Here is a 21231-nt window from a genome sequence, read left to right as displayed (position 1 = left end):
GATATTAGGGGGTCAGATTGTTCCATGGATGTCCCTCTGGATGTTTGTGTTTGGGAAATATTGGTTGATGAATAATATGATGTTGGATGCCTTGACTTACCCCCAGAATGACTTGGTGTTCCTAAGTATCCTTCATTGACCACTAACATAAAAAAAAAATACAGAAATACAATGAATAAAATTCCAAAGAATATGTTTAGTGAACTTATTTCTAAATCAACATAATGTGAAATTAATTGATGTTGGGTTGTCATATGTTATGAATATACATGTATATAAACAAATTATATCTAACTTATCTTCTAACCATTCATCAATGGTGAAAGAGGGTTTATAAGAGAAGCATTGGAAAACATCTGTCCTTCACTCATCTGATATGTATTATTAACAACACAACCTGCAAATAATTCCAATAAGAATTTTCAACATGAATTAGTATTTTGTCTTACAAACTAAAACTTAGGTTATAAAGTTCATGTGCTTAGATACCTTTCTTGCTGTCAACAATGGCTGGACCCCTTTGTAATGATGCTAACTTTCTCTTCATCCTTGCACTTTTTGGGTCATTTGGTTCCATTGTTGAGTTTGTTGATGGTGAAATATAGTGTGATAATGATAGGTTTTTACATGAACATGTTTCCCTTTGATTTTGGGTAGAGAAAATAATGAGCAACAAAAAAAGACCACTTATTTGGCTACAAACTAAGTGACGAAAAATGCTCCAAGACAAACTAATGAGATGTCACTTTCATTCAACTCTCATATTGAGACACACACCAAAATAGTATATATAAAGCAATTGTCCTCTTTTTATGTATATTGTATACCACAATAAAGCAACCAATTGCATGCTTTAACGTGAAGGACAATTTACAATATGTCCTTAGAATAAAAAATACATATATCAATGTGTAAGAAAGTGAAATGAAATTTTACTATAAATTCTGGCATACATAACCTGAGGTCAACTACATCAACTATGACTTTAATATAGTACTACACATAACATAATAATATGATAACATCATACATAATTAAAGCTGGGACCACCAATGTGTTCAAGTCATTGTACAAAATATGGTTGGAATATATCCAGACCTTGTCATAAGGCCATACACATAACAGCACAAGTTATAAGTTACTAATGCATGTAAATAGGACCATGCAGTGAGTGTCATACATCAAGTTTAATTACATACCAAAAAGGTTGGATATTCACATCCAAACCAAGTATCAAAATTAACATCTTCACCATAATTTACATAATGAAACAGCCTAGAAATAAACCCAAAGAAAGGAACCATGTTCATACTACCCCATTCCAACTTACACCTTCCAAAAAACAAATACTAACCCCTCAAGCAATGTTACCCCTACGAACCACATGAACAAACAAAACTCTAGGAGGTCGATCCAAATCAAAAATTAGCTTGTCACCCTCTTTTAAGCGTCGATCCTTAACAAATTTTGACCATCCTCTTCCCAAAGCTTTTTCATCTTTGTTCCGTTCAGCGGTGTTGAGCCGGCACTTGTATTCCTTATCAGTATCCATGTCAACCAACGTCATCCACTTTCTTGGAAGTTTTAAAACCTCTCTAGACACACAGTTGGGAAAATGCTAGCAAAAAGAAATTAAAATAACTTAGATTAAGTAGTAACTTTTTAGTGATATCGACACCATATACACTATGTATAAGAAAGCAACACACAACTAAAAAGGTAGTAACTATATTATCGTCTATAGGTACTTAATTTAGGCAATTCAAGACCTTCCAGAGTATATTTTTCAAAATAAATCATATGTGGCGTGATTACCTATTTTAATTAATTTCATATGACACCATACAAATATAAAGAGTAATTATTTTGATACTCCATATGAATGTTAATGACAAAGGGAAGAAATTTATTTGAATAACTAACCATTGGTTGTCCGAGAACACGCTTAGACATAGCAGCAGCCACTATGTGTTCAAAGTGATAGGGATCTTCCTGTTCTTCGACATCTTGATTTTGCTCTTCATTATCGGATGTCACATCCACCTCTTCATCCGAACTTATATCAATAACATCTTGAACCACCTTTTTGTTGTCAACAACCTCTTGTACGACATGTGCATTGGCAGCAGCCTGTGGGACCAATTCCACATTGTTTTCGACTTGTCTATTCTGATCAGCCAAGAAGGTAACTAAAAACATGTTCAATGGTCCGAGATATTCAAATTTCGCGAGAGTAGGTGCCTTCAATTCAAACTTAGCAGCAATTGCGGCACCGTTCTTCATGAAAAAACCAAACTCATCTCTACCTAACTGGATAACTAACCCTCTGCATTCACCATCCCTAGCATATCCAGGCTTGTCTATTTGAAGTCTGCCTTGATTTCTTATAAAGAAATCACCATCCACTTGTATCCTCTCCTAAAAATGAACAAAAACATTAAAATTATAATACTCAGAATTTACTTATGCTTTTTTTAATCCTAAACACCAAACACATATACCCAAACAAATAACCATAAAAAACTTGTTTGCGGTATATTTACAACGAATAAAACAAATATGATGTGAAACAAAACAAACTACAGTAACCTTCGGAAGAGTTTCATTCAATCAAGATTGACATACCTCGTCTGGGTTCACCATGGTTACGAAAAAATCCCTTTGCGGCAGGTTTCTACACACAGCTCAAATATGTTAGCTAAACACATATATGTTCCTCTAAGCAATACATTGCTTCAGTTACAGTTAACTTATAAATTATGAATTCAATTCATATGATTTAATTATTGGTAAATTACAATATATTATTTCATGGGGTTCAATTTTTTTTGTACCTAATTTCTTCTAAAAGTGGACAGAAATTAAAATCTGAGCATGCATATAGGGCATTATTCGGATTCACTTTCTACTATATTAATAAATCGTGCAATGACTGACCTGCTTACATATATAAATAATAAATTGCATGCAATAATTACAGAAACAAACATGAAATCAAATATAATAGTTGAATATAGGGAACAAAGATAACCAAAAAAACAAATAAACAGATCTAACATGAAAACACCAAAAAAAAATCGATGTAGAAGGGGACAAAGAAATCAGAATCACGATTTTTAGGAAAGAAAATAAGAAAGTTAAGACAGAGATCTGATTAAACTATTGTGTACCCTTGAAAAGCGGCGGCCATCTTTGTCTGTGGTCCCTAATCGCACCTTCTAGATGAGCAAATGAGAAACACGTTTGTTTGAGGGAGTGAGATATGTGTTGAAAGTGATAGTTGCTGAACAAAGTTATGACTTAGAGTTTGGGCTTATTGTTTGGGCTCAAGACCTAGTAAATACATATCAGGTCCAATATTATATTATGCTATTGGTTACTTGATATAATGTTGTTACTGAAAAGATTACCTATATAATTTTTGTTTACATTTACGTTTACTATCTTATAGTACATTATCACGTTGATTTCATTTTTGATTAAGTACAATCATAAGCCTAAGTTTGGTATTATAAAGTTACTTGGTTATGGAAGCAAAGAATTATTGTAGGTTCCCCACTATTTACAATTAAAAAATACTAACATGTTTGTAGTCCTTTATATATTAACAATTAAAATGATGGGGAAAACAATCAATTAATATACGTTAAAAAAATAAATGGAATTATGACTATTCAAATTTGAGATAGGATAAAGTCATAGCGTATCATGGAATAATGACTATTATTTATTAAAAAATAAATTACATTTACAAAGAACTTGATTACTTTATAACCTTTGTACAACAAAACTATGAAACCTAGTTGACTACAACAATAAAACCAATAAGGTTGATGTAGATTGACTTGAAGTAGCCCCAGGTCTCCATTTATTGATATATTCTTCCCAATAATCAAGCCTGTCATCAATAAATAAAACTAATGGTCATTATGGATAGTAGAAAAAAGATATTGTCTCAAACAAAAAACATATACAAAAATTAATGGACCTGAGCATCCATACCTTGCGCAGAATCCAACTTCTTGCATATCTCCTTGAGCAATGAGTCCATTCATAGTTCCTTGGTAAATCTGAGTAAACATGGAATCTCTGTTAGTATAAGTGTAAGTGTCCAATATCCAAATAAGTATATATAAAATAATGAGCAATACCTGGTTAAATGATATTTCTATCCCTACGAATAATAATAAAATGCAACTTAATGAAAAATTAACAATAAACATAAAGGATGATTAAGATAGATAAAAGTCAAAGTGATAATTAATATTACATCCCCATCAAAGTGCCAAAATAAAATACTGCTAAAGTACCAAAGCATTACAACTAAACCAAAAAACTTCAAGACTTTTGCCACTTAAACCATAAAAACATTAGATCAATAGTTCTTGAATTCAAAATACAGCACTTAAAGGGGACTAATTATGTTTTTATAACATCTTCTAAATCTTCTCAATCTTGATATTCCTCTTAAGCAGCTTCTTAATAGGAACATTCATGTCATCATCCTCATTGGTGGGAGATGCCCTTTTGCTGGATGAAGTTGTAGAGGCTGTGGGGGTTATCTCTTGGCAATCAGGCTCTGACTCATCCCCTCCAAATTTGGACATCAGGTCCTGAGTTTGATTATAGAATGTTAATGATATTAATGACAAAGTCATATAAGAAACACTAAATTTAACTCTGAAACAGACAACAAAATGCACCTGTTTGACAAACTCAGAAGCAGATTCAGCAACCTTTGCAAGCTTTAGTTGGATATTCTCAACAGGTTCAGTTAATTGAAATGAATCCTAAGTCACATTAGGTATACAGGACATCAGAACATCAAGCAAGTGCTTATAATGAAAAAGACCAACAATTTGTAAACCCTCACCTGAGATAAAAGACTGGATTCTCCAATGAGAATCTTTTCTTTGGCCTTGTCCATCAAAACACTTAATGAGGCACTTTCCTAATCAATACAAACAAACAAAATCAGCAAAAAGAGTAGGAAACCAATTTTCAGTGTATAACAACAATTAGCAAATCCTCACTTGAGATATAAGACTGGATTCTCCAATTTGCATCTTTTGTTTGCCCTTGTCCATCAACACACTTAATGAGGCACTCTCCTGATCAATAGGAACACACAAAATCATCTAAAAGGGTAGGAAACCAATTTATTTTATTTACTACAACTAAAATAAAATAGTGAAAATATGTCTTGGTATGGGAAAAAAGCATATATCATCATACATTAGTTAGCTTGGAGAATGAAGCCTCTTCCTTGTCCCACTTTGACCTGAATTCGTTGATGACAGCAGGGTCAACACATATTTTACGGACACGGAAAGACTGCTCAAAACGTGGATTAAACTCTGCCTTTGTTTCCACTTTGAACAGAAATGTTTTCCCTAGAAGTGCAGCAAGTTCAGGAGCCATTTGACCCTCCTGGATAGCCTACAAACAAAAACATACCATATAATTATTAAGCAGTCACGCAAACGTAACAATTAATGATAAAAATAAAACTGTAAAGTCCACTAAACATTAGCATTTACCATTCCATGCTCAGCAATGAGATCAGCACAGCTCTTATTAAAGAGTGAAGAGCATTCTTTGTCAAAGATCACCAAGGTTGCACAATCGCTATGATCAATTGCTCTGACCTTCAAGCAGTACCTAAAACAAACGTTTTAAAATGAGTTATAGATTAAGACTACACTATGGATATCTAGGGTGAAACTAAACTAAACACAAAAAATAAGATTATGAAAAATTACCTAGGAAACACCTTTTTAACATGCTTATCGCACTTTTCACAGAAGAACATAGCTGAATCTGGTATGACAGCCTTGGAACACACACAGGCAGTATACCAAAAGTTTTCCTTGTTGACAACTCTCTTGATGGTACCAAGAACAACAAAGACAGAATCCTACCAATAAAACACCATTACTTATTAATTTTAAATGGGAGTTGACTATAACTTAAACATAAAAGGCATTCATTAATAACCAAATAAAAAAACTGGAAAAACTCTTAAATAAAATTCTCATTTGAAGTTCAGATGTTCATAAAAAAAATCAAACATTAACAAATGGCAGATATCATTGCTAAACCACATATGATTGTCTATAATTCATATTTTAAAGACCAAACTGACATAAATAGGTTAATAACTCACAGTAGATGCATCCTTAAGGCCTTGCATGGTACTTCTAGGAGTATTATACAAAAACTCTTCTTTTGGGTCAACTTTAGGTTCACTTAGCAGCTGTGTTAAAGTTACTGGTGAAGGTGTTTCATCTCTTTCAGCCAGCCTAAGATAAAACATAAAAACTTGTTAAAAAAACACCAATAAATGTAACTTATTGCAAAAATAAAAAATATTTAAGGAAATTAAAAATGTCAAACTAATGTATACCTATTCCTCATGGTAACACCATCAGCACATCTTGGGTTGAAAATAACACGTGTGCAATTCAAACAATTCTGGACCAGAATCTTATCTATAATGAAAAGGAAATAAATGATATCAACTTAAAGTGTTCACATTATAAGATGAAACAAACTTTGAGAAAAATACACTGTTGGCTTTAACAAACAAATAACATTTATATTGTGAACTTTACCTTGGAAGTGTTTTGCCTTAGCAAGTTGAACGATGACAATGGCATTATGGATATCCCCACTTGCAATGAAATTGTTCAAATCATCCACATAGCTACCAAACAGAGTACATTGCACCTTATGCCTTAAACAAAGGAAAAACTGATATAAGTAACATAACTATAACTTCAACCAAAAAAAAAAACAAATGTATGAGTTAGAACATTACCCAAGTGATTCAATCTCAATGACATTCAGCTTGTAAGTTTTACCACCCTTTTGTATTTCTCTTTCAATCCCAACACCAGTCAAGAATCCACATATGTCTGAAATAAACATCAAACAAAGACCACTTAAAACAACATAAACTATGTCTTACCATTTGAATAAAAATCCTATAAAACCAAAAAATGAAAACAAAAACGTATATAATATTACCAGGCAAGTAATCTGTGTCATAAGACCCTCCAACAATTTCAGGGATTGGAACAAAGTTATATGGAGACTTAGTGATTGAGAGATTTGGCAGGAAAACAACCTTACTGCTAAACTGAAAGTTCAGTTTGAAGGGGTGTCTAGTGGTCCTATAGTTACCCCCATTGTTAGCCACCCCCATATTCTCAAAGCTATAGCATTTTCCTTCAAAAATGTCGTTTTTGAACTTGTAAAGAAGGGTTTTTTTGATTGTAGCATGAATTCTGTTTCCTGCCTCATCCATCAAAACCATTTCATTCGAATATGGCAGAGTGTTCCTGTTAAGGTCAGAAACTTGCCATAATCGAATGACCTTAGCTCTCAAGTTCCAGAATGTTTTCTCAGTTGATATTTCAGAAATTGGAGAAAACTCAGCAAGATTTGCCATTTTTCCTTTTTTGAAATTGTTTTTGTTGTTTGAAAATTAAAAGTTTTAAGACCCCAAATGTAAACCAAGATGCAAGTAGAAATGAAATTGAGGGAGAAAGAAAGCAATGCAATGTGAACAATTGGCAATGCTGGGGCAAGTCTGCACAACCACACTAAGCCCCCTTTTATACTAACAACTTAGGGTTAGGGTATAAATTAAAAATAATAAAATAAGAGATTGATTTTGGGGGGAAAACAAATCAAAAGGCATTCTGGCAAAATATTTGAGATTGATTTTGGGGGGAAAAGAAAGGAAAACGAATTGTGGTGAAATTTTTTACCTCTGATTTTGAATTTTAACTCATCCTTATCTTCAATTGCTTCATCCAAGACTGATTATAAGAGATTTGCTTTGGACAAATCCTGATTTCAACTGGGTTGAAATATCCTTGAACGGCAATTCTTGTTTTTGGGTGATGAGCGACGGTGACGGGTTGGAGATTCCTTCATGGATTGGGAAAGATAATTGCTGTAATGATCAGATGTGGTTTTGATGGGGTTTGTCTCTTAGCAATCGATTTGGTAGATATGGAGTGTAGGGTTATGCTAATCGGCGGAGATGAGGGAAAAGAGCTTCTCTTTTCAGGAAATGCAATTAATGGCACTGCCAAAGTCTGAAACGGGTTGGGCTGCATAGCTGGGCCGGGTTATCAAATGGGCCTCTTTTTGAATTGTATTTTTGTAGTTTTGCTTAAAAAAGGCCCGATAGCAACCTTTCTTGGAGGGAAATCAACTAATTCAAATTTTTGTTCCATAAATTGAATTTTGATCATTTTTAAAATATAAAAAAATGTGGATTACATCATTTTCTGATCCTACTTACTATTCTTGATGATAAAATTAGCTTTTTAGAAGTGATGATTTGGCATTAGGGCCTTAGATTTGTGACACATTGGATTAGAGGTCTAAAACATGCTTCATGTTTGTATATTATTAAGATTTTAAAAATATAGAAGTAATATCCACCTTGCATAGTTGCAGAGGTATCCAAATTAAAACATGATATGAAATAGAAAGATAAAAAATTCAAGGCTAATTTTTTTTTCTCCTCTCAAAAAGAAAAGGCTAAAAATTTTCTTGACAGTATCCTCCGATCATATCTTGCAGATGTTTGTTGAAATATTTTATAGAGTAATATAACAACGTTACATAGTAATGAGATATTTTATGAAAAACATAATAATCTACCACAACCGTTTAAGTTATAATTTAAATTGGTCCCATTGAAGCATATACGTCCTTATTTAGTGGCATAGAAATTAATACACAGCTAATCAGGGTCGATTTTAGCATAAGGTATAGTCCAAAGACTCCAAACTTTTACTAGGTCTATGAAAAGAAAAAAAAATACTTATGATGATAATTTGTAGAACTTTCAGCACAATGGTAGCCATCAGATATTTGTTTTAGATAAAAAGATAATTAAAAATGTGATATTTTCACTGAAATATTGATATTAGTTTTAAAAAGATTGATTCTAAGTTTTTTTATACCAAAAAATATGTTAGATTAATGGTCCATATGCTAAATTAACTCTTTTTTATGGACCCGAATTCCTTGCTACCAATGTTTTACGCAATTATACGTGGTTATTAATCTCGGCAATTGAATTTAAATTTGACGGTTGAAATTACACAACCAATTTTACGCAGATAAACATCTCATTTTTTCCTCTAAAAAAACAAAAAAAAACATCTCATTTGTTGATTTAAAACAAACGACTAAGAGCTATAGCTACTCAGCAAATTCATTTCCCTTAATTATAACTCAATGATGGGGAAATATACTTGCACAAGAAAAAGTATTTATAGACATAAGACATTTCATGTACATTTTGAATGAATAAAGCATTGACATATATGTATAGGGGAATCTAAAACAGATGTACCCCTCACTATTGGAGTAGGTTAACATTGACTATGTAGGTAACGTTTTGATATAGTATAATGAAATCTTTTTAAGTATGTGGTTACAAAGAGTTTTATTTTTAGCCGGGGGTGTATTTAGAAGATGTTATAGTGAGTGCCCGTTTGATTCAGCTTTGAATATAATTGATTCTGAGAGAATTGATTCTGATAGAATTGATTCTGACAGAATTGATTCTGAGAGAATTGATTTATGTTTGGATACAATTATGTAGAATTGATTAAACAAAATGATTTATGTTTGGATGCAATTATGTAGAATTGCTTTTGAATGTATAATTACTAAAATAGACATAGCTAAAGGAGAATTGATAAAGAATGAGAATTGATAAAGGGCAATAAAGTAAAATAACGTGTTGTAATAATAAAATATACAAACCTATACACGTTGTTCAAGGAGAATTGATTCTAGAAAAGCTAGAAGCTAGGATTTGTAGCTTCATGGAGAATTGCTTTTGGAGGACAAAAGCAATTCTGAAAAGCTGAACCAAACACGTTGTTTTTGGCTAGAATTGCTTTTGGCACTGTAGAGAATTGATTTTGGGCTAGAATTGCTTCTCAGAAGCCAAACCAAACAGGCCCTGAATCTCTAGGGGAGGATATCCTAAACTCCATCATTAAGTGATAAATCTCTAGACCCAAAAAAGGTCAAACTCCATCATTAAGCAACTAAAGTTTCTTAAATACTTTCCATAAGTTCTATCACAATCATTTATTTACTTTAACTATTTTTTCATCTAACCAATCAACAATTTATGATCATAAACATATCAATATTTTGGTTAAACACACATCGATCACCTAACCTGTGTTTGGATTCCAATAGTACAATTGCAAGCTCTGATCCAATTTTGAAATCTATACTTACACAATGTAGGACATATATTGGATATCATAGTAACCGTGACTGACACAATCTTTTACTGTAACTCACGTGCAACACAGAATGGACCACCACTTCCCCACGTGGTATCCTTATGAATGCTGCAAGAATATTTACAAAGCAGGACACACACAACTCTCGTGTGCATAACTGATCTTCACATATACAACAGATATTCTATTTTGGTTCATTTTTGGGTATACCTTTCTTACTCATCTCAGACTTTGTTACACATTTTCGGGGTACTATCACATTCATGATCTTCACTTTATCAGAGATAAATCATGGCAAGTGTAAAACTCTATCTCATTGGTTCTAGTATTATTTAAGTTACAACTCATATAGTAAAAGAATGCAAAAAGAATATTAACGTCTTGTAGATAAATTAAATCTTAGTTAATTATAAATTTAAAATAGTTTTATTTCATATACATATTTCATGTATAGAATTAATTTTAGTCAAATATACAGTTTTTTTTTTTTTTGGTGTGACTTGAATACATAGCGTACAAGCTGAACTGTAATTTGACTTTATTTATTTTGTTGTTTATTTATTTATTCAATCTAATGTATCTTGTTGAAAATGAACTTTTGGATGATCTGCATTCGATCAAGAAGTAAATATAGTTACGTTGGAAATTATTTTTATTAATGAATAGCCGGCCAAAGTTAAATTAAACAGATCTTAGAACAAACGGAATAGTGTGTTATTTAATGCACTGCTTGCACATATTATTAAATGGGACATATGAACTACCAAATTAACAAACTGCAATTCGTTGATAAAATGACAAACAAAGAATTTTTGTCTAATCATTGGTTTGACATGTGGAATAATAAGATCAAACTCAATGCAAGTATGTAGTTTGGGACGAATTAACTTTAGACTTTGAACTTTTTTTATAAAAAAAAAAAATGTTGTTAACACACTAAAATGTGGTTGGTCAGAATTATAAGCGACTCTAACATCTCAATAAAATGGATAGGGATTCGATACCTACCTTATGTATCGAGAAAATTTTAATTGGAAGAAGAGAATTTGTTTCTCGACAAAGATTAATTGTTGTTAAACAACGATGGTAGTTTATGTATCGTAGTAATAACACGATTATTAAATAAAATTGTTCATTCACATAAATAATTAAATATAAAAAAGTTACATATGTAACTGAATAGGGGGACCCTTCTTGCCATTCTTTATTTAATTATATTTCATTGACTATAAATTTGGTGAAATGTTTATCCAAAACTCAACTTCATGTAAACTTTCATAAATTGTACCTTGTTTTCTAGAGCAGGATATTGTTCCATTTTTTTTTTTTATGTAAACATTAGCACTCTCAAACAAAACAACTCTTTTTTCAACATTTGGTATCAAACATGAAAAAGCAACACACATCTTATTCAACCTCAACAACATCTTCTAACCTAGGAGTTGACAAAGATTCACAAGTGATATCAAAAGTGAAGCCAAAGATCCGAATAATTCACATATATGCTCCAGAAATCATAAAAACCGATGCTGCAAATTTCAGAGAGCTTGTTCAAAGACTCACAGGAAAGCCAGAAGAATATGAAAAGGGAGGTGCAAGAAGCAAATCCAAGACTGCACCACCACCAAGCAAACGTTCAATGGATTTAAACCTCAAAAAGGCGATGATCATGCAAGAAGATGAAAAAGATTTTCTCAGTCTCCAAAATGGGACAAGTGTGAAGAAGAATGAAAATGAAGAGGAAGAGATATGGAGAAGATCAAAGTCAAATGAGAAATTCAATGGTTTCTTAGATGGTTTTTCAGAATTAGATGGTTTTATGGAAGAGTTAAGTACTATGCCTCTACTTAATCAAAATTAAGGCATGCTTTTGATGTGTTGTTTGTTATTTATTTTGCTAATTGATGTGTGCATATTTATCACAAATATTATTCATAGAAAAAACTTATGCTTTGGTCAAAAAAAAAAAAAAAACTTATGCTTCCTCATTGTAGATTGACAATTAGAGTATTTATTACCTTGCTTTTGATACTATGAATGATTGAATGTGTATTGATTTCAAGTGGCCCTATTGATATGCTAAAGTATTTTAGTGAGCATTTATGAACATTACTTGATTTCATACTTTTCTTATCCTTTTACATCTCATCTTTGTCTTGTTAATGATTGCAAAATTTTGTACAATTAATGTTGTCCAAATTTTTTACTATGATAATGTTCTGCTATTTAAACATTGACAATATTTAAGAAAATAAAAAACAGTGTCCTTGTCACACTTATAACATTATTGTAGACCTGACACAGTTGATTAGAGTATGTAATAAATACTATTCAAGAGTGACGAGCTATGGAAATCAACAGCATTGTGTTTTGAAAGCAAAAGGTAGATTATTATTGACAACATTAATTAAAAAAATTGTGGTTATAGTTTGTTTTTTTTTTTTTTTTGAGCAAGTGGTTATCGTTTGATAGATAATAAAGATAATGTAATGAAATGAAAACTGAGTAGCCACCATTTGGAATTCATCATTCAAGAATTACATCTTTACCTCAGATTTGAATTTTACTGTTCACAAGTGGTTTTGTGTAACATTCATGATTCATTCAAAAAGTTGCATGTATTTTGTTTTTTGTGTCTATACAGATTATGAAGAAGAGGAGAAAAATATGTAATATTAATTATCTTAATGCAATTAAATAAAAAGCAAGAAATAACTGTAAAAGTTATTTTTCATCAAGCTTCTTTCTCATGTTTTCCAAGGAGCACTTTGAAGCGGTTAAAAAAAATTTGCATTCTTTGAATCAATAGATTCATTGACTTTGTATACAAAGTTACACCACATCCACAAATATTTGCCAATTCATTTTTTTTGTTTGACGAAAAAAATGTTAGTCAATTCATGTTTATGAATATATAATAAGATCACTTGGATAATAATAATGATATGATCATGTTGTTACTATATAGTTTAGTTTATTTTTTCTCTAGGACATACTAATATATATAGTTTAGTTTCAACTAGTCATCTACATGCTATTTAGAAATGAATATGGGATACCACTAACTACCATATGGCTTTGGTAATAGCTTTGATAAATTAATGTAATGACAATGTTGATTTTGGAAAGCAAAAATTGACATTGGGCATAGCTTTCTTTTCTTTTACTCAAGATTACGTCAACATTTGACTTTGGATGCAAAAAGTCAGCGCCTCATACAAAATTGTAGGGGCAACTCGCATATCATAGGACAGATCTGACTTATATGAAAATGTGTTGTTTATTTATTCTCTAGATATTAATTTTTTTTTTTTTAAAACGAGTTTTCATTTACGCACTTTAATATTTAAGTTGGATAAAGCCACAATAGATGACAAAGTTTTTACTCTAAAGTAAGTTGTTGGATTTGATATGTTGAATTTGAAAAGATAACTTCCAATCAAATTAGAAGAAATCAAATCATCTTATTAAAACGCTCTTAAATAGTTTATATATTAAATTAGTGAAATGTTAATTAGTGTCTCCGGAACACTAATTAAGGTGACTAATATATACTTCTTCCGTTTTAAAATGAGTGTCGCTTTAGGCTTTGGCACACAGATTAAGAAATAGAATGAAATAATCATTGGATATAACGCTTTTACTAAAGTGCCCTTACTTTATAAGAAAAAGACAAAATTAAAGTTGCATTGAAAATTGTGTGAGAGAAAAGTTGGAGAGGGTAGAGTTGGAAGAAAAAATTAAAGTTGTATTGGAAATGTAAAGCGACACTCATTTTGAAACAATTTTTTTTGGCTAAAGCGACACTCATTTTAAAATGGAGAGAGTAAATCTTGCATTGAGAAATGATGAAAAGTAGTAGAATTTTTAACTTTTTTAACTAGTCTCCGGATGCACGGGTTAACATGATCCATTAAATTATATATGAAACAAAAGTTTTACTTATGTACAGGTCTTCTCTCACAAAGTCGGCTACATAAATTATTCATGCCTATTGTGATTGATTTATTCAACTTTTATCCCAATGAGACAATCTCATTTTATACTCCAATATTTTTTTTTTTGTCTTTTTGAGTTTATCTCTAGCTTAGATGAACGTTTTTCCATGAAATAAACTTTTTAATCTGAGGTTTTTGTCATTCTCATATGTCCAAAACGTGGGAAGCACGATTGTATCATGTCTTTTTCAATAGATGCAACTTCAATTTCTTAATTAATACATCATTAATTGACTCTAGATCTAATCATTTTAATGTAGCATAACTCACTAAATATAAAAATAAAAAAAAAAATCACCTTTATAAACTTTGTAAATGAGGCGAATAATTGTTTTAAAATAATTTATTGGCTATCAATAAATTCAGTATCCTTTGCTCTAAAAAAAAAAAAAAAAATCAACTCAGTATCCTTTATAATTTTGATTTATCAAAGCCAAAATAAAGTAAATAAGCAATTTGATCTTTTAAAATGAAAGGCTCAACAAACATTTTAATTAGTCCATGTTTGGATTAACGTTCAAAATTGAAATCTCACATCCCAATACGTTGAATTTCTGAAGCTAAAAAAGTGTAGCTAAGAAAGAGAACTTCATAAACTAACAGAATTCTTTTTTTTTTTTTTTGAAAGAATAAACTAACAGAATTCTGTTCCTTTTTTTTTAATAGTATAAACCGAGGAAAGGAAATGATGAATGATCTGTGAGAGATACATTCACAGTACAAATATCGAAATATGTCCCTATGCTAGCAGAAAAACTAACCACCAAACACAAAAGATATATATTCATATTCATTTATAACAGGCATCAATTGTCAACCTTCTCAAAATTCCAATTTGCTATGTTACTCACCATAAATATAAATACAACAGGAAGCCACCCTAAATTTTTAAGCATTATTCACTAATATACCCATCAATGGGACCTTTATTCTTCAAACCTTTGATCTATTTGCTAAAAGTAGACACAATTGTTCAACAAAATATATGCCAATGGTATGATTAACAAAATTGTATCACCCCCATACTAAGTGAGATTAATCATCCGTGAAGATCTCGGCCAATGCTCAATTCAAACTGTTTTTGGTTGGGGCTGCTCTGGAGGCTTGCGTTTTACGCGATTTTCAACAATATATGATACCTGAAATCAGAGATAAATTATTTTGTGCTTTAATAAACTTGAAGAACCAATCTTCTAAGAGATTAAATGAAATATCTTCAGAGAGAGAGAAAAAATAGACAGACCTTATCCACCAATATGTATCATAGGCCTATTTGCTGTCTTCGCTATGTCAAACATACCGGCATGTGAAGGTTTCTTCCTCTTCACCTAAACCAAATAATAGACAATGCTGAAGAAACATAATAGTACAAAATCTCACGGAATAACTTAACTACAGCATACACTTTTAAGTTCTACTACAGTAGGATCCACTGTTGACTATTTTGCTAGGCAAATTGCTCTAAATTTCGGTCCGCAACTATAATGTGGTCTACAACTACCACAGTAGTCGCAATATAAAGGATATTGAGGTCTCGTGACGGCATCGCAACTGCAATTTTTACCACATTTCCCCGTGATATAAAGGTTTGTATGTAACCGCCACCACAATATAAAATTATGACAAGTACACAGCCATATACTGACTCACATTTTTCGGGATGATTTGACAAATTGTTTTAAAATAGCATGTAAATATATTTCTATTACTATATGATCATCATAATAAAGAGAATAACCAATACTTGCAAAGATACTAAAAAATTTACTAAATCATCATAATGAAATTCTGAATTTTAGTAATAATAACCAGAAGTGCATACCGCTGCGCTGATTATCTCCCTAAGCTCATGATCCTCTGCACCATTCCGCAAGGGATCTCTTAAGCTTACCTGCAAGACAATAAGTCCATGTAAGAACGTCATAGTAATCTTTAGCTGAAGTTGCACATTAAGAATGTTAAACATAAGAGTAAGAATCCAATTGATGTATGATTCATCGTAGAAATTATAAGGCATCAACTAAATGGAACATCAAATGAAATAGCATATGAACTAGAATGAGGGTGTAAAAGAAGAATGGACAAGAAATTTTGCATTCAACCCCGTAATTGGAACACAATATTTCATGACATAATTAATGTAATAGATCATTCAATTTCTTAAAAGATATTTCTTCAGAGCAAGCCAATGTAATGAATGCATATGCTGCCAAATTGATGTACACCACTGAACTCAATACACCACTTCAAGTCATAAAAAATTTGTATATCATTAACAAAACATTGGGTAATGTCTATTTGTTACACCAAATGGTAAACCATAAACCAGCAGATAATAGGAAGCAAAACAGCCATCACTTCACTTTACAAATATGCAAGGTAGAATTAAGGAGAGCTAAGAAATAATCAAAAATACCCAAGTTGTGGCTTAAGAGTGAGAAATAACTCATTATCAAGCAGCGCAAAAAATCCCTTACTTTTATTAAATTGTTGAGAGGATGACAATGCCATAATTAGTGTTATAAAGATCATGCCTTAATGTGAATGAAATACACACAAACACACACACGCGCGCGCGCGCGCACACACACACACACACTAAACCCACTTGGGTTGGCCTGGTTGTGTTGACTTGGGACATTGGAGTGTGCTCATCTCAAGGTCTCGGGTTCAGTTCCCCGGTGCCAATTTCGGTAGCCTAGTCCATACACACCTTTGCTTTGGCTTTAAATGGGCCCCCGCAAGTGGACGGTGGGATTGGACCCTTCGGATTAGTCGGTCCTTAGGGTGGATACCGACTTTTCAAAAGCAAATAAAAATAAAAATACACACACACACACACACTAATAAACTTCAAGATGGACTTGACGAATCCATGTTCTGCAGAATACTTTATACTTCTTAATTTGCAAATGAATTCCAAAAATTTATTTTCGCAAATTAAGAGTTTACAAAATAGTTTCTCCCTTTCCCAAAATTTAGAATTCAGGATTGAAAACAGAGATTACATGTTCAATGTTCCAATCTAATACTACCATTCTATCTTCTTTTATTCTGTAAAGCAACTGAAGATAGCTAGTAGAAAAAAATCCCAGAACCATACCCAATAATGGCATGGCCTGACTATATGAATCTTTTAGACTTTTTAAGATCTTATCATGCTAAAGGTTTAAGTCCAAATTCCAGTCATAAAAATCATTTATTGGCCTTAAATACCAATCTAAACCCCTCCATTTCCTACATCATCTAACTATCAGATTAATGTCCCGTCAGGATTTAGAAAGCCTGCAATTTATCATCATGAACTATAACCAGATTCACCAAAAACATCAAGTAGAATCTAACCAACTCGCCATTGCCAAATTTAAGTGACATGGCATAATATACTGAATAACATACCTCTGAAGGACCAAACAAACAAACTTTTAAGTTCCCATCTGCTAGTAGTCGCAATCTATTGCAACCAGCGCAAAAATGCTCAGTCATTGATGTGATAAATGAAACTTGTCCTTTATGTCCCTCTATCGTGAAATTCTTGGCCGTATCTGTTGGGTGATCCTGATTTCTTTTTAAGCTAGGATGTCGTTTCGCCTGTTTGACAATGACGGTTATAAAGGTTTTCTCTCAACTAGAAGAAAGCATAAAAACTCTATAAAATGAGATCTCTAGTCTGAATTCTACCTTACCACAGTATCCAACATCTCTGAGTACGGTACAAGTTTCTTGACATTCCAAACATTCCCATCAAAAGGCATGAACTCAATAAACCGAATATTAATAGGCTTTTCACGTGTCAGCTCAACAAAGTCACAGATTTCGTCATCATTAAATCCACGCATTACAACACAATTGACCTGAAATGCAACAGAAACATACAAGACACCTGTAAATGCATTGATTGGCAAAATGAGAGTGACTTCATGAATCAGTCAAAAGGGAAGCTACTGCAGGGGGGATGAACAATGTTGTCAATCCCGGATGACAGATAATAGCAGCTTGTTCAAATTCTGCTGCACACACAATAGTGCTATAGCGCCGCTATAGCAGCTAGTTGACAATATTTTATACTAAATAGCGTATCGCATAACAATAGCGATTTGAACAAATTCCGCTTCGCTACAGGGCCACTATTTAAAGACAATCAGGTGCGTGCAAAATGTAAAGACATAGGACCAAACATATACCTTAACAGGATTATAACCAAGGTCTACCGCAGCATTAATTGAATCCATTACTTTTTCATGCCCTTTACGCCTCGTCATAAGCTCAAACTTTGCCGGTACAAGCGTGTCTAGACTAATGTTCAAAGAATCAAGTCCACATTCTTTGAGCTTCGGAAGCTTTCTAGCCAAAACAATACCATTAGTAGTCATGGACAATGTCTTCAATCCCTTCAAACTCGACAATTCAAAACATATATCTTCAATATCCTTCCTAACAGTCGGTTCTCCACCAGTCAACCGTATTTTATTAACCCCGGAGCTCACAAAGAGATCAGCCAATCTAAGAATCTCGGGTTTCGTCAAAACCTTAGGGGTAGGAGTAAGCTCGACACCCTCTGCTGGCATACAATACTGACACCTTAAATTACATCTCTCTGTTAAAGATATTCTCAAATAAGTATGAAGCCTTCCAAATGAATCTACCAACATATCAGATACAGAATTGTCTTTTGGCTTTTCTTCGGACAATGAATCGCATGATGTTACAGAAGCTCCTGTAGAATAATCACTAGATTTTCCTTTGAATAAAGGTTGTAGATTACAAATTCTGGTAGCACAGTAAGATCCCATCTCAAAATTCACCTGTCATTATTGATAAATAAAAATTAGTTTCACTCTGTAAAACACAAACACAAACATCAGACACGACATTGACATGTTAACATTGATAAAATGTTGGAAAAATTAATTAATTGAAAAATATCATATAAATTGGTCAACACGTGTGTCAAACATCGGAGATGTCTTCGATCAGAAGTGTCGTGTTTCACTATTGAGTCAAATTTTGATAAACAAAATTCTTCTGAACATATATATGATAACTATGAGCACTATCATGACACTCCAGATTAATACACATAGAATTAGATCTAGGAAATGATTCAGTAATAGTGGTGAACTCAAACTCTGGACAAAAAAAAAAGTAAAAATCATGAAAATGAGTATACTACTAGTATATTAATATTGATAAGAAAGCGTTGAAAGTGAATGGTATTGATAATAATGAAATGGCGCAGCAAAATGGATAAATGATAGAAAAGAAAGTGAAAGAGAAAGAGAAGAGAGGTTTATTTACCGGAATGGAATTTGAATTTGATGGGTTGAAGCGACCAATTGGCGAATGAATGAATTTGGAAAAGTAGCGCCACATGATGATGTCGATAGAGAAATAAAGAATCAACTGAAGCAGGAAGGAGAAGTATTATTTGTTCTGTTTCTTCCTATATAGTTATAGGAAGAAACGGGGAGAGAGAGAGAGAGTTGAGTTTTGACGTGTTGGATTTGAAGTCTGAAGATAAAACAATACTACTGTCTACAAGTGACACACTGAAAGAGACAACATAATCTGCAGCTGCTGACACTCAACCTATATTCTATATCCACGCAAAACTCCTTTATTTTACTTGGGTAATGCTAAGAAGTGGTCACACCTAAATTTTTATGAAAATATGTGTAATAATTTATTAAAAATTGGAATATTTGATTTTTTTTTCAAAATATTATTTTTTATTTTAGAATCATTTCGGAGATACTCCCTAGCAAAAACCATTTTATTTTTTCACTACAACTTATTTATTTATCAACCATTTTAATTAGAACAATAACGTTAACGGAAAATTATGTTTACCTCCCTTATAGTAGTTTGTATAAATGACATTGGGGTCTCCATCTTTTTTTTTTGGTAATAAAAGAGGGCTGACGCCCAGAAAACGAAAAAAACTACAAAGTTACATGAATGTTTCTAGGCATACTAGTCCTAGAAATGTCATCAAAAAGGAGACTACAGACCTCACTAGGAGGAGTATCCATAACATGAAGGTTAAAAGAGTCCATAGAAAAACTAAGGTTGGCTAGCTAATCAGCAATCCTGTTTCCTTCTCGCCATGTATGATTGAACTGCACCTGCCAATTCAACTTTAAAAGCTCATGTAAACGGCGCACTAAGGTGGGCGGATTGCCATTTATATTGATTTTCCCTGTGATCATGTCAACCAGAGTTTTTGAGTCACTTTCCACTTGAACATGATGGAAACCATGTCTCCAAGCAAGCTGCATTCCCAAGTACATTCCCCACATTTCAGCACAAAACGCGTCACAATTTCCGATTTTGCGAGTGTACCCTTTAAGCCATCTACCATCTGAGTTCCGGATTAGACCACCATAACCAGCTAGACCCAAGGAATCCTTGTATGCACCGTTACAATTAAGCTTAACCCACCCCTCTTGAGGTCTTTTCCAGCCAATAAAAATAGTGTTGTATTGGTGAGTTTTCAAAGGATGGTGGGAGTATTTATCTATGTCTTCAACCATTTTGAGAATAACATATGTTGGGTCAGTCGGACGCCGAAAATCATCCTCAAAAATAGTTTTGTTCCTCCAAATCCATATGTGCCAGCAAGCCACTAAAAAAATTGTTCTCCACTTTTTATTCTGAATACCATGCAGCTGATGATTGATATTCTTGAAGATCCAATCCCTGCAGTTAAACGAAAAAAAATTAGAGATTTGATTTGTAGGGACTAACCTTATCCAAGTCTAGGTTGCTATAGGGCAATCCCGCAAGACATGAATAGTGGTTTCATTGTCTCTATCACATCCAGAGCATGTGGCAGATATTCCAACACCCCACTTGCTCCTACGATAATTAGTGAGAAGTTGCTCATGAGCCGCCATCCACATAAAAGTTTGAATTCTATGAGGGCCTTTCCAACTCCA

At 32.7% G+C, this 21231-nt stretch overlaps 4 protein-coding genes across 4 annotated transcripts; 1 reads left to right on the top strand and 3 right to left on the bottom strand.

Annotated features, from left to right (window-relative positions):
* Window positions 1-1131: 1131 nt before the first annotated feature.
* Window positions 1132-3256, bottom strand: LOC146948711 (uncharacterized). The gene is made up of 4 exons (XM_085744908.1): window positions 3171-3256; window positions 2626-2674; window positions 1924-2418; window positions 1132-1618 (listed from the first exon to the last, which is right to left on the bottom strand). The coding sequence occupies exons 1-4, from the start codon at window positions 3188-3190 to the stop codon at window positions 1358-1360; spliced, it is 825 nt and encodes a 274-aa protein (XP_085601034.1). The 5' UTR covers window positions 3191-3256; the 3' UTR covers window positions 1132-1357.
* A 960-nt stretch (window positions 3257-4216) lies between these two features.
* LOC146948710 (uncharacterized) lies at window positions 4217-8436 on the bottom strand. Its single transcript, XM_085744906.1, has 12 exons — window positions 7030-8436; window positions 6821-6917; window positions 6615-6736; window positions 6407-6491; window positions 6167-6302; window positions 5763-5917; window positions 5541-5661; window positions 5236-5439; window positions 5034-5111; window positions 4874-4951; window positions 4704-4790; window positions 4217-4613 (listed from the first exon to the last, which is right to left on the bottom strand). Exons 1-12 carry the CDS (start codon window positions 7451-7453, stop codon window positions 4440-4442), a joined length of 1761 nt encoding a protein of 586 aa, XP_085601032.1. The 5' UTR covers window positions 7454-8436; the 3' UTR covers window positions 4217-4439.
* Window positions 8437-11552: 3116 nt separating this feature from the next.
* Window positions 11553-12393, top strand: LOC146948709 (VQ motif-containing protein 17-like). The gene has a single exon (XM_085744909.1). It carries the CDS (start codon window positions 11683-11685, stop codon window positions 12154-12156), a length of 474 nt encoding a protein of 157 aa, XP_085601035.1. The 5' UTR covers window positions 11553-11682; the 3' UTR covers window positions 12157-12393.
* Window positions 12394-15050: 2657 nt separating this feature from the next.
* On the bottom strand, window positions 15051-19719 carry CNX2 (cofactor of nitrate reductase and xanthine dehydrogenase 2). Its single transcript, XM_085744907.1, has 7 exons — window positions 19592-19719; window positions 18478-19098; window positions 17980-18147; window positions 17693-17884; window positions 16116-16184; window positions 15537-15621; window positions 15051-15432 (listed from the first exon to the last, which is right to left on the bottom strand). The coding sequence occupies exons 1-6, from the start codon at window positions 19664-19666 to the stop codon at window positions 15538-15540; spliced, it is 1209 nt and encodes a 402-aa protein (XP_085601033.1). The 5' UTR covers window positions 19667-19719; the 3' UTR covers window positions 15051-15432; window position 15537.
* Window positions 19720-21231: the final 1512 nt, after the last annotated feature.

This window comes from Medicago sativa, chromosome 2 (genome assembly GCF_051527215.1).
Source record: "Medicago sativa cultivar Bolivia chromosome 2, Bolivia_mono, whole genome shotgun sequence".
NCBI lineage: Eukaryota > Viridiplantae > Streptophyta > Magnoliopsida > Fabales > Fabaceae > Medicago > Medicago sativa.
This window is presented reverse-complemented; position numbering and strand designations above follow the sequence as displayed.

Excerpts from the sequence above, each read along its gene's own strand:
- LOC146948711 (XM_085744908.1), bottom strand. The coding sequence starts at position 3,190 with ATGGCCGCCGCTTTTCAAGG. Across the intron at positions 2,675-3,170 it reads ATGGCCGCCGCTTTTCAAGG|AAACCTGCCGCAAAGGGATT; the intron begins GTACACAATAGT and ends AGCTGTGTGTAG. Across the intron at positions 2,419-2,625 it reads CCATGGTGAACCCAGACGAG|GAGAGGATACAAGTGGATGG; the intron begins GTATGTCAATCT and ends GTTCATTTTTAG.
- LOC146948710 (XM_085744906.1), bottom strand. The coding sequence starts at position 7,453 with ATGGCAAATCTTGCTGAGTTTTCTCCAATTTCTGAAATATCAACTGAG. Across the intron at positions 6,492-6,614 it reads TAAGGCAAAACACTTCCAAG|ATAAGATTCTGGTCCAGAAT; the intron begins GTAAAGTTCACA and ends TTTTCATTATAG. Across the intron at positions 4,791-4,873 it reads AATCCAGTCTTTTATCTCAG|GATTCATTTCAATTAACTGA; the intron begins GTGAGGGTTTAC and ends AATGTGACTTAG.
- LOC146948709 (XM_085744909.1), top strand. The coding sequence starts at position 11,683 with ATGAAAAAGCAACACACATCTTATTCAACCTCAACAACATCTTCTAAC.
- CNX2 (XM_085744907.1), bottom strand. The coding sequence starts at position 19,666 with ATGTGGCGCTACTTTTCCAAATTCATTCATTCGCCAATTGGTCGCTTC. Across the intron at positions 19,099-19,591 it reads CAAATTCAAATTCCATTCCG|GTGAATTTTGAGATGGGATC; the intron begins GTAAATAAACCT and ends CAATAATGACAG. Across the intron at positions 17,885-17,979 it reads CAGAGATGTTGGATACTGTG|GCGAAACGACATCCTAGCTT; the intron begins GTAAGGTAGAAT and ends ATTGTCAAACAG.